At 47.4% G+C, this 17,732-nt stretch overlaps 1 protein-coding gene and 1 pseudogene across 2 annotated transcripts; one reads left to right on the top strand and one right to left on the bottom strand.

The window, feature by feature from the left end:
• Window positions 1–1,978: 1,978 nt before the first annotated feature.
• On the bottom strand, window positions 1,979–11,061 carry LOC118077833 (uncharacterized). Of its 2 annotated transcripts, none has more exons than XM_060281802.2 (2): window positions 10,892–11,061; window positions 1,979–3,497 (listed from the first exon to the last, which is right to left on the bottom strand). In XM_060281802.2, exon 2 carries the CDS (start codon window positions 3,484–3,486, stop codon window positions 2,455–2,457), a length of 1,032 nt encoding a protein of 343 aa, XP_060137785.2. In that variant the 5' UTR covers window positions 3,487–3,497; window positions 10,892–11,061; the 3' UTR covers window positions 1,979–2,454. The 2 variants fall into 2 exon arrangements, with proteins under 2 accessions (XP_060137785.2, XP_034957452.3); XM_035101561.3 differs by lacking the exon at window positions 10,892–11,061 and adding an exon at window positions 5,383–5,505.
• LOC148684020 (uncharacterized) lies at window positions 11,030–17,215 on the top strand (annotated as a pseudogene).
• Window positions 17,216–17,732: the final 517 nt, after the last annotated feature.

Raw genomic sequence — 17,732 nt, forward strand, 5'->3', positions numbered from 1 at the left:
AATATGAGATATGCCATGTGTAACGGACTGGGCTGGCTTGCGATAGAACTCCAGGGTGGAAAGTGTTAATCCCAACCTCCTTGTTGAGTGACGCATTCCATTCCTGAGGGGCGGGACTGCCATGAGTTTAAAAGGAATGGGGAGCAGTTATTTCAGTTGATAGAGTTGAGAGGGGTTTTGGGGAGCGGGAGCGGGTGGGTAGGAGATCTTAGAGTGTTCTGAGGAGTTTACTAGAATTATATTATCTAGCCAGTGTTATATGAAACTAAGAATATGATCTAAGAGCTTATACGCATGAAACCGTTACGCATTTTACATGTCCTCTACTTTATTAAAGCTTTCTTAAATGTTATATTAAAAATGGATGTGCCTTGTTATTCCAGTGAAGTATCCTAACTCAAAAGGGTAGTGACTGTAGAGAGGAGGTTAGACTTAACCTGAGGAGCAGGAAAATAGTTTAAAACCTCAAGGTCAAGCCCAGGGAAGACAAGTGCCAGGAAGAAGGTGCCACAAAGTAGCAACAGGCTGCTGAGGTGAACCTTAGGGAAAAGGGAATCCTTACTGTGAGCACAAGGTGGTTCCTGATACACTTGCCGGGAGTTAAAAGGGATACGGTGCCACGTTATTGGGAGAACTGGAACTGCATTTCGATTACTAGCAGACCCCAAACCTAAACAGGCAGTTTATTTGGGAGTAAGAAGGATTAGTGGGTTCTTTGTGAAATAACCAATTTCCTTCAACACTCTGCTAGTGGTAAAAAAAAAAAGGAGGCACATTGCATTGGTGGGATCCGCACATGTTAGGTGGGATCATCGCAAGTTTAGTGACAACGCCGGGATTGTCATATTAATTGGTGGCAACGTCCCGGGTTTGTCGCACCATGTGAAAGGGAAATTGCTTTGTCACGCAGACGCCCTCAGCCGGCTTCCACTCCAGGGGGCTAGTAATTGTGACCCGGCACCAGCCGAACAGGTCATGATGTTAGAGACATTGCCAAGGGCTCCTATGACTGCGGAAGAAGTTGCGGCCAGGACTCGAAAGGACCCCACACTCTCCCATGTCCTTGCCTGGGTAGGGAGGGGGTGGCCCAGTGGGGGCCAAGAAGAGAAGTTCCGTCCATTTTTAATGCGGCAGCATGAGCTATCCCTTCATAAGGGGTGCGTACTCTGGGGGGACAGGGTAGTCATCCCTAACCCACTTAGGAACCAACCGCATTCTAGAAACCTTGCATATGGGGTACCCAGGGATGGTCAGAATGAAATCCCTGGCCCGCTGTTATGTGTGGTGGCCAGGGATGGATAAGGAGATAGAAATGTGGGTACGCACGTGCAAGGCATGCCAAGTGGTTCGACCTGAGGTTCCCAGGGCACAGCCCTGGACTTTGTGCATCCAGATAGGATGCCCTCCCGTTCGGCACGGGAGCCACCACAACCCGAAGGAGACAGAACGAGATACTTTAATCCAGAGGATCTCGTTTGGGTGAGGAATTATGCCAGAGGTCCAACTTGGGTTCCAGGGGTAATTTCGCGGGCCAGCGGTCCCGTGTCATATTATGTCACGTTGTCACAGGGTCAGGTCTGGCGTAGGCATGTGGATCAGCTGAGGCGCAGGATACCCAGCAGGAGTGATGATGAGGGAAGAAACACCCCCAAATTAAATGAAGAGTTGCCGCCCCCGAGTCAGGTGGAGACACCTTCACTGATTAATGACCCACCGGGGCAGTCAGAAGGTGAGCTCCCTGCTGGGAATACAGAGCTGGCAGAAGATAATGAGTTGGGGGGGGGCTTTAGGAGGGACAGCTGTAGCAGATACTCCCAAGGAGACCCCTCAGCCTCAAACCCCTAGTGTCACAACACCTGAAGTGAGATGATCTAGTAGAAGTCGCAGGAAGCCACAGTCCCTGAAAGACTTTGTGTGTAGTTCTCACTAAGTATGGGTGTGTGTGTTGTGTATTAAAGTAATAGCACAGCCAAGTATGTATTGGAATATAGAGTTTATTGTATTGTATTACAGTTTATTTGAATGTATAAGTTCCAGCGAAAACGTATATCATTTGCTGGTTCAGAGTGCAGGACTTGGATCTGCTGCTGGATTGGTTTACGCTGGAGGGAATCCTTGCCATTGGTTCCCGTCAAAATGTATCTTTTCCCTGCTAGTTCTCTGTTACTATATAAGCCCCAGTTTTCCCCATTCCCTGCGTTCTGGCTCTTACTTGTTCTTTGAAGTAAAGAGATGTTGTACCAGATCCTCGCCTCCTGTTTCTTATTTGCACTGAGCTGAAATAATTGAAGACCCACTACACAACATTTAGTTTATGCATCTCTATATACTACTCAGGTAACTCCCCCTAAGCTTGTGAGAGCTCTATATTGTTTAAGTATAAGCCCATAGAAATCAATCAAATTTTATAATAGGAAGCCTTTGAAGGTGCCTTTTGGCCTAACACTTTTCTTTTCACTTATTAGAAGGTGGCAAAGGAATATCTGTAGGTGGAGTAGAATTATCCGTAAATTTCATATCGCGGCAGAACAAGACCGTTTCCTTGCCCAAACCCAGCTGGTATTGCCATATGTACATCTTCTCCTTGGGCTTCAGGGTCATGTTAAGAGATTCTTCAATCTCAGTGGCTTCATTCCAGTCTTCCTGCTCTGTGTTGACACTCTTCCCACCATACTGAGCAGTGAGAGAGAACTGGTACTTGGCAATGGCCTCAGTGAGAGCGCCTGACTGATATGAGGCAGTCATGGATACGTTCCAGTTGTGCTCCACACTGCTCATCTTCTGCTTGTTGTATCCCACTTTCTTAGTGATCTTCTTATTCCATACAATGGGAGTGCTGGAGTCATTGGAGATGGTCTTGATAGCTTCCCATCTACCATAACATGGGCCTTGGGTAACAGCCATTCCTCCAGGGAGCATGTTCACAACATCACTATGGAAGGAGTAGGTAACAGGATCCACATTTTCATGGAAGTTGGTGCATCTATAATACTGGACTCCCCATTCATCTTGGGGTTTTACAAAGTAATAGTAATCCTTGATGCCCCAGTAATAGAGACCATCCTTGCAAGCTGGGTGAAGTGTGTATTCGACTGCATCTGCATCTTCATGCATATTAGTGACCCGACGGTAAACACCTCTTTTCTGGAAAATGATATAGAAGCATCCAAAGGCTGAGAGGTAATGGTCCCCTCCACGGCAGTTGGGATGGAGGCTGTAGACGATAGCACCTGAGTCTTCATTCATGTTGCTGACACGGCGATAGTTGTCTCCTTTGATGATGTAGAATAGGTCATCCTCATGGGCTAAGTAGTGATCTCCTCCCTGGCAAGATCTGTGCAGGCTAAACACGTTGAGGTCCTTGCCCTCTTTGAAATTGGTGGACCTCATGTAGCAGCCCAGGTCTGAGCGGACAATGTAGTAATATTCATTTACCCCACAGAAATCAACCCCTGGGGCTTTATTCTTAGGGACTATCTCTGGCATGGTGCTTGATTCTAGGAAAAGAAAGTGATATATTCAGTTAGATCAGAAGATTCCACAAATAGATCATTTATTTACTCTTTGCAATTACTTTATTATTTATGATAATGAAAGAATTAACTGAATTTGCTGACCTCTTGGAAAACAGTCTCTCTCTTTTTTTATAAAACATTTTATTAAATTTTCCAATCAAAACACATTAAACAAAACAAACACACATTAAAAAACAATACAACACATACATTCATCTTTTTAACAATTCTCTCCAAATCTCTCATTCTCAATGCTCCGCCGAGCTTGACTTCCCTCCCTCATTTGGTTTTCTATTCAGTTCTTTTATACATCCCGTTTAAAGTCAATTCGTAGGATTTATTTCAGACTGCAAGTGTCTTTAAACTTCTACAGTTCTTTTCCATATAGTCCACAAATTTACTCCAGTCTCTTTGAAAACTTGCTTCCCCCTGGTTCCAGATCCTGATAGCCAGTCTTGCCATTTCCGCATAGTCTATCATTTTTGTCTGCCACTCTTCAATCGTCGGTAACTCCTGGGTTTTCCATTTTTGGGCTAACAATGTCCTAGCCGCAGTTGTCGCATACAAAAATAATATATTGTCCTCTTTTATGATCTCTTGTCCTATAATTCCCAACAAAAATGCTTCTGGTTTTTTGGGAAAAGTATACTTAAAAACCTTTTTCAATTCATTATATATCATTTCCCAAAATTCTTTAACTTTTTCGCATTTCCACCACATATGATAAAAATCCCCTTCTTTCTCTTTACTTTTCCAGCACATTCTACTACTCGTTCTATACATTTTAGATAATTTCACTGGGGTTAAATACCATCTATACATCATTTTCCAAACATTCTCTTTCAGGGCGGTACATGCAGTAAACTTCCAACGTTTGATTCCATAATTTCAACCACGCATCATATTCAATATTAATCTTGGAAAACAGTCTCAATGATTTAACACTATATACCTGCGAGTGCCAAATATAATTCCAAAGGTAAATGATTACTAATAATTGTGAGGCGCTTTGAAAGAAAGACCTAACATCTTCTGCTTCTCAAGACATGTTTCTTTATCTACTTTCTCTCATGTTTCTTTCTCTCTCCATCTGATAGGAGTCCCACCCCCCCTTGAAGGAATATACGGTAATACAGCATTTGACAGGCTGATCAGTTTTGAAAGCAGTTTGCCCTATGATTTTAGGGAATGGCTGTTTGAGAAACAAAAGATCAAGATTTTGCTGAAAACCAATGCTAGTTTGAAGGCTCAGTGTGGCTAAAACACCTGTATCCACCACTGCTGTGCTTCCTCACAAAGAGAAACTCTTTGCAACTCTCCCTTGTTCAGAACATCTGAGAGAGTGGGCATTCAGTACTCTATTCCCATTAAATGTTGCCAAGTTTAAGGAGAGGCTGGGACAGAGGATTTTGAGGGGGTACTTACTGAGACCTTTTGTGAGCACCCACGAGTGCCATGTTGGAGACAGCTCTTCTAATCAATTTCCTATCTCAGCTGTGATGAGAAGAGACTGCCTAACACCTCAGAATATCTTTGAAATAAGTGCAAAATTTGGAACTGGAACTTCTTATCTTCCTAAAATGGTGGCGCGTGGAGACGCAACGGCTGGTTGCTCCCTAACTCAGAATTTGGCTTTTTTTGTCCTGCCAAAATAGACTTGTTTATAGTCGACAGGATATGCTATCTATTCGGCTACGGAGTGAGCACTGCATAAATTGTGAGTGTCTCCGCATCTGCAAGGAAGATTTTTTGACTTCAAAGAACCGGGGAGGAAAGAGGCACAGGAGAGACCGTAAACAGAAGAGAGGGTGCAGGGGAGGAAGGCGACTAAGGCAATTAAGGTTAAAGACACAGCACTATAACTTACCACTTCCCAGCATTTTTTATGCGAATGTGAGATCCTTGGTGAACAAGCTGGAGGAGTGGAAGCTGTGGGTGGCAACTGAGAGAACTGTGAGTGAATGCTGTCTTCTGCTGATTACAGAAACTTGGCTGACACCACTTATATCTGACTCAGCCATAGAACTAACAGGCTATACAGTGTTCCGTCATGATAGAACAGAGGACTCTGGTAAAAGAATGTGTGCATATGTAAACAACTGCTGGTGCACAAACCACACGTTGATAGCTAGTCATTGTTCCCCAACTGTGGAATTTATGACGCTCAAATGCAGACCTATTTACATCCCCCGAGAATTTACAGTAGTACTGATAACTATAGTATATATTGCACCTGATGTGAACATCAATGAGGCATTGAGTCTCCTGCACGAAGCTGTTAATAGACAACAATGCAAGTATCCTGAGGCTGCATTTATTGTAAGCGGGGATTTTGACCAAGCAGATTTGAAAGTGGTCCTACCTAAATTTTATCAACATATAAAGTGTGCAACCAGGGGGGAAAGGACCCTGGACAGACTGTACACAAATGTCAAGCAAGCCTATAAAGCTGAACCGCTGGCACACCTAGGTCAATCTGATCACGTGTCCCTGCTTCTGACTCCTGTATACATTCCACTGAGGAAACGGATTCCAACAACAAAGAGGAGTATTACAATATGGCCGGCTGAAGCATCTCAACAGCTACAGGACTGTTTTCATGACACAGACTGGGAGGTGTTTAACCAACAGGACGTAGAGACTCTTACTGAGGAAGTGTTGGATTACATCAGGTTCTGCACTGGCAATGTAACACAGAGGCACGGATAAAGATCTACCCAAACAGGAAGCCCTGGATGACAAGGGAGGTACAGGGGTTGCTAAAGGCAAGAAATACTGCTTTTAGAAGTGGAAATAGGATGCTGTACAGCTCAGCCAGAGCGGATTTAAAGAGAGGTATCCGGGTGGCCAAAGAGGCGTACAGACAGCGGCTGGGGGATCACCTACAGAGTAATAACACCAGGCAGGTGTGGCAAGGTGTACAGGAATTGACGGGGCAAAAATCCAAAGATTCCTTGGTGGACGAGGGAGGGGCATCCCTCGCAGAGGAGTTGAATGCCTTTTCCCCCCGCTTTGAAGCAACATCTGCAGCGACACCTGCGGAGGCTAGGCCAACATCACCACCGTCGCCATCATCGGTGCAAAGGAATGTGGTATTCAACGTGGAGGAAGGAGAGATGAGGAAGGTGCTGAAGGGAATCAACTCAAGGAAGGCTACAGGGCCAGATGGAGTAGCTGGAAGGGTCTTGAGAGACTGCGCAGACCAACTAGCAGGAGTCTTCACTGGGATTTTAAATCGATCCCTAGCCCAGGCTACTGTACCATCTTGCCTGAAGTCTTCTATTATTGTTCCAGTACCAAAAAAATCCAATCCGGAGAATCCGAATGACTTTCGTCCAGTAGCACTTACACCCATAATTATGAAGTGCTTTGAAAAGCTGGTATGAAATTATGTCATTGCCTGTCTACCAGAGGGATTGGACACATTCCAATTTGCCTACAAAACGAAAAGATCAACAGAGGATGCCGTGGCAATTGCCCTCCAAGCTGTTCTTGCACATTTGGAGCAGCGGGGTAGCTATGCCAGACTGCTTTTTGTAGATTTCAGCTCGGCATTCAATACCATTCTACCGCGATGTCTGATAACTAAATTGGGAAATCTGGGGCTCCCACTATCACTCTGTGGGTGGATACTGGACTTTCTCTCAGATCGCTCCCAGAGGGTCCGGTTGGGCCCTTATATGTCTAACATGCTTAGGACTAACACAGGAACACCACAAGGATGTGTGCTTAGTCCGCTCCTTTATACTCCTTATACGTATGATTGTGTCGCTGCCCACCCTAGAAATAGGGTTGTCAAATTTGCAGATGACACAACCGTGATCGGGCTCATCTCTGATAAGGAGGGTGAAACGGACTATAGAGATAGTTAATAACTTGCTCATAAATACAAAGAAAACAAAGGAGCTTGTGGTGGACTTTAGGAGACAGAAGAACGAGGTCCAGCCACTTTTGATTGACGGAATTTGTGTGGAGAGGGTAACAACGTTTAGATTTCTAGGCATTGAGTTACAGGAGGATCTGTCCTGGAGTGTTAATACAAGGGGGCTTGTGAAGAAGGCGCAGCAGAGACTGTATTTTTTGAGAATTTTAAGGAAAAACCATCTTCCACAAAAGCTGCTGCTTGCCTTCTATCACTGTGCCATACAGAGCGTGCTCACGTACGGTTTATGTGTGTGCAGGGGCGTACCCAGGATCAAAACTAGGGGGGGGGGGCAAGCCATGGTTCAGGAGGCTGGGTGCTCCAAGTCAGTTCCCTGTTGGCCTGATGCAGTGGTGAACTTTCCACCTAGGTGGCGGAAGAGCCCCCTTCTTGCCGCGCCCTCCCCGCATTGGCACCCAGGGCCGTCTTAAGCATATCTGGCGATCCCTCTGGCACCCACCCTTTCCCAGAGCTGTTTACCTTTTTTAAGGGAGCTGACACCACGCTTACACTCAATCTTGGCAACCCCAGAGGGGCCTGTGTTGATGGCCTGCTTCTGGAATGAAATCACATTTAATGGGCTTTAAACTTTTGATAACTAAGATTCCAATGAGGTGCAATAATTTAGTAGGTTGTAACTGGGTGGAATCATAGAATCATAGAATTGGAAGAGACCACAAGGGCCATCCAGTCCAACCCCCTGCCAAGCAGGAAACACCATCAAAGCATTCTTGACATATGCCTGTCAAGCCTCTGCTTAAAGACCTCCAAAGAAGGAGACTCCACCACACTCCTTGGTAGCAAATTCCACTGCCGAACAGCTCTTACTGTGAGGAAGTTCTTCCTAATGTTTAGGTGGAATCTTCTTTCTTGAAGTTTGAATCCATTGCTCCGTGTCCGCTTCTCTGGAGCAGCAGAAAACAATCTTTCTCCCTCCTCCATATGACATCCTTTCATATATTTGAACATGGCTATCATATCACCCCTTAACCTTCTCTTCTCTTCCAAGCCCCATGTTGGGCAAAAGATTCCTGCATTGGAGGGGGTTGGACTAGATGACCCTGGTGGTTCCCTTCCAACTCTGTGAATGGTTCTGTTATTCTGTTGTATCTGAAGGCCTGTTCACAGGGAAGATGGAGCAAACTTGTTTTGTGAGAGATGCTTGTGGTGTGATTCCTGCACTGGAGGGGGTTGGTCTAGAGGACCCTTGGGGGTCCCTTCCAACCATCCAGTTCTGTGATACTATGATTAAAATACTCAGCAAAGGTGTGCAGAAGAGAGACAGATACATATTATTTCCATCTGAAAAGTTGGTATTGAGGCAAATGTGAAGAATAACCAACAGAAACAAAACCACGGTGTGTGCATTTTTATAACAAAATAAATCTACATTAGAATTGTTGTTTTAGTTGCAGGATACACCCCCCTTTTGTGGTTTTGAGTGATCTATATCCATACCTTTGAATTGATAAACATGTTTTAAGTTTGCTTCAGAAAATTAAGAATTCACAGCTCCCCAAACCCATTTGGGAAATTTCTTGATATTGATGTTTATGTAATCACGAGGCGCAGTTTAGATACATTCTGGGGGAGGGGGATTTGTTATCCAATTTCTCTATCTTCTTACTTTAGTTTCCCAGGGCTTTGTTTATTTATTCTTAAAGCATTCAAAAACAGCAACTGTTTTTTGCAGTACAAATTTGATGAAAAGATGATCTACATGCAGCACTCTTCTCTGGTGCTCAGTGATGGAGGGGAGAAACACATGTTAACAAAGGGGGGGAACACTTCTCAGTTAGCTCATAATGTCCCCTGCTGTTCAATTGGGATCGTAAAGGGTATGCCTTAATGAAGGCAGGTGAGGTGAAAAAAAACCTAATGAGTGTGTTCCTTCTGCATTGAAAAATCACTTAGGAGCTGCAAGAACTTTTGTGTTAGCAGAATGCACAAATTAGGTCTGAAATCATCATACGCACACCAAGATCACAAAGGCCTGACACTTGGTGCAGCTTTCTCTCCCTCATAACCAATTTTGCACCTTGTGTCTTTTTTCTTTTCTTTTTCCTCAAGGTTTGAATTTATGGTGATCTAATAAAAAAAAGGGACCCAATTTTATTGTCCCTTTTTTTTTTGCTTAGTGCATAAGGAATGTGGGAGAGAGAGTGTTCTCTATTTCAGTAGCCTGTGCAGTTTTTAAACTCCTGGAACAGTCCCCAGGGTGAGTCACACCATTTAAGATAGAACTTTGTTGTTGTTGTTGTTTAGTCGTTTAGTCGTGTCCGACTCTTCGTGACCCCATGGACCATAGCACGCCAGGCACTCCTGTCTTGCACTGCCTCCCGTAGTTTGGTCAAACTCATGTTCGTAGCTTCGAGAACACTGTCCAACCATCTTGTCCTCTGTCGTCCCCTTCTCCTAGTGCCCTCAATCTTTCCCAACATCAGGGTCTTTTCCAAGGATTCTTCTCTTCTCATGAGGTGGCCAAAGTATTGGAGCCTCAGCTTCACGATCTGTCCTTCCAGGGAGCACTCAGGGCTGATTTCCTTAAGAATTGATAGGTTTGATCTTCTAGCAGTCCATGGGACTCTCAAGAGTCTCCTCCAGCACCATAATTCAAAAGCATCAATTCTTCGGCGATCAGCCTTCTTTATGGTCCAGCTCTCACTTCCATACATCACTACTGGGAAAACCATAACTTTAACTATACGGACCTTTGTTGGCAAGGTGATGTCTCTGCTTTTTAAGATGCTATCTATCTTAAGATAGAACTTAAGATACGTTAAAAAGCAGCTTAATTGGCTTTGGCTACAGTGCAGAAGTTTCTGTTCTTAAAGACCAACTAAGTTTTTATTTTGGTATGAGCTTTCGTGTGCATGCACACTTCTTCAGATGAAGAAATCCCTCTGAAACCCTGGTTGCTAGGCGACAAGAATGATAGGCAATTGACAGGCAATTGACGCTGCAAGCTCAGACAATGATATCTATTAAGAGCAATTTAGGTGGCTGGGCAAAAGGACAACAGAGCAGGCAAGATAAAGTCACAGTAAAGCTAACTACTGTACTTGCCCCAACGAGCTAGGCTGACTTTCACGGGCCGAAGATGGGGGGGGGGAAGCTCCACTCCCACAAAGACAACTAAAATAAAATAAAACAGCCGTGCAGCCGGGACACGCTTCCCTCAGCCACACACACGCCCCACAAAGATATGTTATTAATTCCAACAGAGGCAAAGACGGGGAGTGAGGAGTAAGGGGGGAGGAGCCAAGCAGCAGCAGGAAGGGAAAAAACGCTCAGCCACGCTCCCAGATGCACCCCTCCCCACCAAAAGCCTTTGCTAAACTGTAAAGCAGTTAAAAGGCAGAACATGCCCAATTAGGAAGTAATCAGCAAAGAAAAAAGCCTCCGAAACAAGACCCCCCCCCCGCAGGTACAAGCCCTGATCCCCGAACGTTACCACTCCCAGGGAGAAGGAACCTATTCCGCTTCTGTGGACAAGCCAGGAAAAGCCAAAAGGGGCGAGCGGCAAGGTGCTGTCGGCTCAAAGTCCAAGGTAGTCAGCTGAGCGAAGGAGGACTGGAGGCAATAAGGAAGGATGGCTCAGGGCTGCCGCGGCTGTTTGAATGCAACTAGCCCCCGCCCCCGAGCCAGCCCTAAAAGCTGGGTGCAGTAGGCAGGGCGTGGCAGCTGGGACGGCTAAGGCAAGGAGCCGATAGCCCCCTTGCCGACACAGGGAACCGGCTCCCGCTCACAACTCCTCCCCTTTGAGAGGCTTTGCCAGAGAGACAGCCAGGGAGGGAGTGGGGAGGAGGACGGGGAGCCGCTTTTGCCACGCTTATTTTTTGCTTCGGGGGGCGCGGCCCCCCTCTAGGGAGGGGCAGCGGCCCCTCCCTGCCACACGCTGGGTACGCCCTTGTGTGTGTGGTACGGAAGCTGTACTTCTCAGGACAGAGCAGGGCTGTGTAGAATTATTAAAACAGCAGAGAACATTATTGGCTGCTCACTCACCACCTTAGAACAAATTTACACCACCAGGTGCCATAGAAAAGCACTAGACATATCAAGAGATCCAACGCACCCTGGTCACCATTTCTTTCAGCTCCTGCCATCGGGACGGAGATATAGAACTATGCAGGCAAGAACGAGCCATCTCAGGAACAGTTTCTTCTCTAGAGCGATTTTGGCCTTAAATGGAAAGCCTGGACTTTGAAGTCATCTTATTTTACTTGTTATTTGTATTATATTTACTGTTTTTAATTAGGTTTGTAATTTTGGATTATGCGGAATGCTTTATCTGAGTGGATGTAGCAACCGAGTAATTTCGTTGTTCCCGCAAGGGGACAATGACAATAAAGATATCTTATCTTATCTTATCTTATTCTTATCTCATAGTGTGCATAAACCAACACCACACTTTCTCCCATTCAGCACTGGAAGGGGCAGATAAACTTACTTGGCTACCCTCAACCTCAGTAGTTAATGCTCTACAGCAACAGTACTATAGTGCCAGACTTTTGAGTTTCAGAGCTAGGAGAGGAGGAAGGCACAAATTTACGGTGTGTGTGTGTGTGTGTGTGTGTAAGGGGCGGGGAGAGAAGAGATTTCCCAATTCTTTATTCCCCCTTGGATTCTCTTGTAGAATCTGATTTGTTCCTTCTAACACCAACGTTGTTCATGGTCCTCCAGAAGGTTAATACTGTTAAGACCAGATGAGCATCCCTTCTTGGGATTACCATGCTGTAATATCTGTACTCCCTCCATGTGGACTCAAGGTTTAAATATGGGTATAAATCATATTTCTTAAAGCTACGACAGTCTCTACCGTGTCTTTGATTCTCCAAGGGAGCCCAGCCCCAGGGTCTATACCCAGACTTGGTTGGATGATGCACCAGGCATCGTATTGGAAAGACCAAGTTTTCTGAGTGCATGTTCTGGAAGTTGGGCAATAGGGGCAGTACTGGATTCCTTTAGGTGTACCGACCTCCCCGCTGCACCAAGGATTCCCTGCCTTAGCTGCTTCAGGTCGTGGCGGATGTCCTCCTGGAGACACCCAGCTTGGTTGTTTTAGGGGATTTTAACTTCCATGCCGACACAACCTTACAAGGGGCGGCTCAGGACTTTGTGGAAAGCATGGCCTCCATGGGGCTGTCCCTGAATAAGTTTGGCCCAACTCATACCGGTAGCCGCGGACATGCCTTAGACCTGATGTTTAACTCTATGGATGTTGGGGATCTGACACTAAGAAAAAGCAAAACAAAAGAAGTGCCATGGTCAGATCACTTCCTGGTGCAACTGGACTTCTCTGCGACCCTTCCCCTCAGCTGGGAGGTGGGACTGATTCGGATGGTCTGCCCCCCACTACTTAATGGATCCAATTGGTTTCCAGAGAGTGGTAGGGGATGTTTTATCCCGTGCTGATGGCCTTTCAGCTGATTCCCTGGTGGCCCACTGGAATGTGGAGTTAACCAGGGCATGGGCATAGGCAGGGGGGCAGGAGGGGGCAATTGCCCCCCCTAGAAGCAAAGGCTGAGGGGCGCAGCAGTGTGGCAGCCCCAGGCTCCCGCTCCCGGCGCGAAGCTCCAGAGTTGCGCAGGGAACGCGAGCCTGTGGCTGCGTCCTCCGTGCCTCCCAGGTCTTCGGAGGAGGTGGCGCCAGGCTCCCGTTCCCAACGCGAGCCTGGGGCCGCCTCCTCCAAAGACCTGGGAGGCGCGGAGGACGCAGCCACAGGCCCGCGTTCCCTGCACGACTCTGGAGCTTCGCGCCGGGAGCGGGAGCCTGGGGCCACCGCCTCGGAAGACCTTGGAGACGCGGGCCACATGGCCCCGCCCACATTTCCACTGTGGCCCCTCCCCTCCCGCCCCTTGCCCCCGCCCCTTGCCCCCCCTAATTTTGATCCTGGCTACACCCCTGAACCAGGGCTATTGACTGTCTGGCTCCGAAGTGCCCTCTCCAGTTGCATGGAGCCCGGACAGCCCCATGGTTTTCTCTGGAGCTGAGGGCGATGAAACAGTTGCTGAGACGGCTAGAGCGTCGATGGCGGAGAACTCGTTCTGAATCAGGCTGGACATGGGCTAGAGCTCAAGTTTGAGCCTACCAAGTGGCAATGGCGACGGCAAAGAGGACCTTCTTCACTGTTTCCATTGCATCTGCAGAAAACAGCAGCAGGAGACTCTTCCAGGTGGTTCGTAATCTATCAGAACCACCTTCGTCATCGGGGCCTGGTAGGGACCCCAAGATCTTCTGCAGTGCTTCTGCAAAGTTTTTTTGCAGATAAAGTCGCTCAGATTCGAAAAGAGGTAGACTCCACTGTGGGAGCAGGGCCGGGGCGGGAGAGTGCTAGAGCCCTGTCTAGTCATGTTTCATGGGATCAATTCCAATCTGTTACCTCTGAGGATGTGGGCAGGCTGCTTGGACGAGTGAAACTGACCACCTCTCTCCTTGATCCTTGCCCATCCTGGCTAATAAAAGCGAGCCGGGAAGGGCTGGGCGATGGGCTCCGTGGGGAGGTGAATGCAATACAATACAATATACTTTATTCGACCAATAGTCAGAAGAAAAACATTTCTCAATACAAATATAAAAATATAAAACTAAAGGCATCAGAGGGATACATAAATGAAGTATAACCTCCTACAGGCAACCCACATCAAGGCATTCGATTATACATTTCCGACACTTGAGCGCCAGGAAGAGGAATTGAGCCACTGAGAAGGTTATTTTCCCAGTGGGCTTGTTTAGCAAATATGCTGCTTGCCGTTCTCTTAGTTGGGAACTAAACTGAGATAAATATGAGGCTATAAGATATTGCCGTAAATCAGGGGTCAGCAAACTTTTTCAGCAGGGGGCCGGTCCCCTGTCCCTCAGACCTTGTGGGGGGCCGGACTATATTTTGAAAAAAAATATGAACAAATTCCTATGCCCCACAAATAAACCAGAGATGCATTTTAAATAAAAGCACACATTCTACTCATGTAAAAACATCAGGCAGGCCCCACAAATAACCGAGAGATGCATTTTAAATAAAAGGACACAGTCTACTCATGTAAAAACATGCTGATTCCCGGACCGTCCACGGGCCGGATTTAGAAGGTGATTGGGCCGCATCCGGCCCCCGGGCCTTAGTTTGGGGACTCCTGCCATAAATCATTATAAAAGGGACAACTCAGTAAAATGTGTTCTGTGGATTCTACCTCACCCAAGGCACAATGACACATTCTCTGACCGTATGGGACTCCTCCAAATCTTCCCCTCAAAACCGCCGAATCAAGGACATTCAGTCTAGCCGCAGTAAGTAGTCTGCGGTATTCCACGTAGTGGATATCTGCCAGGTAATGGGCTGGTGCAGCCCAATACACCTGCTCCCCTAGAAACATCCCAGATTTCACGCGGGCTATGTCCTCCTGTCTGGCTATCGCCCAATCTCTGAGCAATCACCGCTTTAGCACGGCTGTACGTCATGAACTCAATATAAAGGGAGGACAGACCTCACTTCTGCACTTCCTCTACCACTTCCCGTTCCCATGGAGATTTAAAATTATCCCTCAGAATCAGGCTGGTGGTGAATGCTTCCCTCTGTGAGGGAGTCTTCCCAGACCCGCTGAAAGAGGCGGTCATTAAACCACTTCTTAAAAAAACATCTTTAGACCCGGCAAATATGGCTAATCATCGCCCAGTTTCAAATATTCCATTTTTGGGCAAGGTGATTGAGCGGGTGGTTGCTGAACAACTCCAGGCACTCCTGGAAGAAGCAAACCATTTGGATCCCTTCCAGTCAGGATTCAGGCCTCATCATGGGACTGAAACTGCCTTGGTTGCACTGGCTAGGGACAAAGGTGAGAGCTGTTTCCTAGTTCTGCTGGATCTCTCAGCAGCCTCTGACTCCACTGACCATAACATCCTTCTAGACCGTCTAGAGGGGCTGGGAGCTGGGGGCACTGTCAGGGCCGGTGAATCCATTTAGGCGAACTAGGCAGTTGCCTAGGGCGCCAAAATGGAGGGGGCGCTGGCCAGCCTGCACCCCGCCTGCCACCACCCAGGGCCGCCTCCCACATCTGCAGGGGAGCGTAGTTGGCCCCCCTGCACAGCCCCTCCCCGCCGCCACATCATACCCCTCTGCCAGCCAATAGGGCTCAGGGGGGTGGAGTCCAGCTGCAGCGGGAGAATCTTTCCAGCTTCCTGCTGGACTTCCGGCGAGGCATCACTGGCACGTACCGCGGCGCCACAGTGCTCCTGAGGGCAGCCAGCATGTTCGCGCTGCCTGAAGGGCTCCTGAGCTGCTGAGACCGCCACCGCGTGTGTGCCGGGGGTGCCTGCTGGACCAGCCGCGAAGTCGCCCCCCCCCAGCGAATGCAACAGGCTGGAATCAAGGGCACCCGGCTGCCGATCAGCCGCCGATCAGTAGATCTCTTCTACTGAAACCGTTGAGGCATAGTTTGCCAAGCTATAGAAAACATGTTTGAATAAAAATGATGGTGGCACTCGTTATATAGCACTTGAGATGGAATTTGTTTAGCCAGTTTAGCCAATAGGATTGCATTGGCTAAGGTCATCAAGTCATCTTAAGTAAAGGATGGGCCTATGGGTGGGCATAATTTGAGCTATAGTGGTTTCTAGAGCCTATAATAAGTGGCTATAAATGAAAGAAATGGTGGCTTATTCAGCTAGCCAAACGAACTGCACGGTCTGCACTTTGGAGCCTGTGAATGCGCTGTGCTGGAGCCATAGAATGAGACCATACCCAGTATTTGGAACATATGGAGGGCAATCTCAGAGTAACCAGATGCACAATGCCGCCACCACCACCATGGGCGGGTGTCACGGTCCTGCCTGGACCTGTACAGCACCACTGGATGTTTTTAAGATCAATTGATGCTGCACCAATGACACTTTGTATCCCAGGTTGCAGCTCCCCTCAGACTGCCAGCTGGATACTTGCTATTTCCCTTCTCATATGACACAGACCAGGATATGATTTAAAAACAACAAGTTTAGTTTATTTATTGGTACATATGCGTGTGGTTACTGGATTGATAATATTGTACATGAACTTAAAACTGTTGCCTATACCAGCCTATACCTTCTAAGTTATACAACACAACTAGTTTTATATCAAACTGCTATCCTGTCTGTCTGTTCCTTCCCCCCAATGGTGCTGGAGGAGACTCTTGAGAGTCCCATGGACTGCTAGAAGATCAAACCTATCCATTCTTAAGGAAATCAGCCCTGAGTGCTCCCTGGAAGGACAGATCGTGAAGCTGAGGCTCCAATACTTTGGCCACCTCATGAGAAGAGAAGAATCCTTGGAAAAGACCCTGATGTTGGGAAAGATTGACGGCACTAGGAGAAGGGGACGACAGAGGACAAGATGGTTGGACAGTGTTCTCGAAGCTACGAACATGAGTTTGACCAAACTGCGGGAGGCAGTGGAAGACAGGAGTGCCTGGCGTGCTATGGTCCATGGGGTCACGAAGAGTCGGACACGACTAAACGACTAAACAACAACATACCAGCCTATACCTTCTAAGTTATACAACACAACTAGTTTTATATCAAACTGCTATCCTGTCTGTCTGTTCCTTCCCCCCAATACTCCACCAAGCTCTCTGACTCTCACCCCGCAACCAACTCTGACTTCACTAATTCACTCAACTCCAACTGCAACTGCAACTGCAACTGCCACTGCAACTCGGGAGGGGTTTTTATCCCTTCGCTGAACCTGCCCCTGAGGGTTCTAACTGTCCCCAGCTTAACGCCTTACACTCTGGGTCCTGACTCAGGGTGAATCGCCACAGCGGGTAGCAGCCCAGCAGCGTGCCAGCCTTGTGGCCTGCTTGCCCAATGCACAATGCCACCACCATCCTCAGAGAAAGCTAAGACCCAACCCATAAATATGGCATCACCCACAGCCTTAATTCCCTGATTGGGGAAGCGGAAGAGGGGAGAGTGCAAGCACCACCAGCATTATGGCATGGGGACGTAAAGGCATATTGGGTCTGCGGTACTAAAGCCTACCATGTCCTACCAAGAGCAGATGTATGGCATCTGCTACCCTGCATGGCTAATTCCCCATATGTGGATTTATGAGTTGCTTGCCACCACACCCCGTGAGAGGAAAACAACCAGCTGACGTAGCAGCAGTTGCAGGAGAAAGCTCTCAGCAGTGGGGAAAAGATCAGTGGTCTCCAGAGCAGATAGTCGCCCATGTGCGGATTCAAACCTGGAACGTATGGGATATGTCTGGATTGATTGATTGACTGGTTCCCCAATTGAGGATGGTTCTCTGCTAATCTTATTGCTCA

This window comes from Zootoca vivipara, chromosome 12, assembly GCF_965207765.1.
Source record: "Zootoca vivipara chromosome 12, rZooViv2.hap1.1, whole genome shotgun sequence".
NCBI lineage: Eukaryota > Metazoa > Chordata > Lepidosauria > Squamata > Lacertidae > Zootoca > Zootoca vivipara.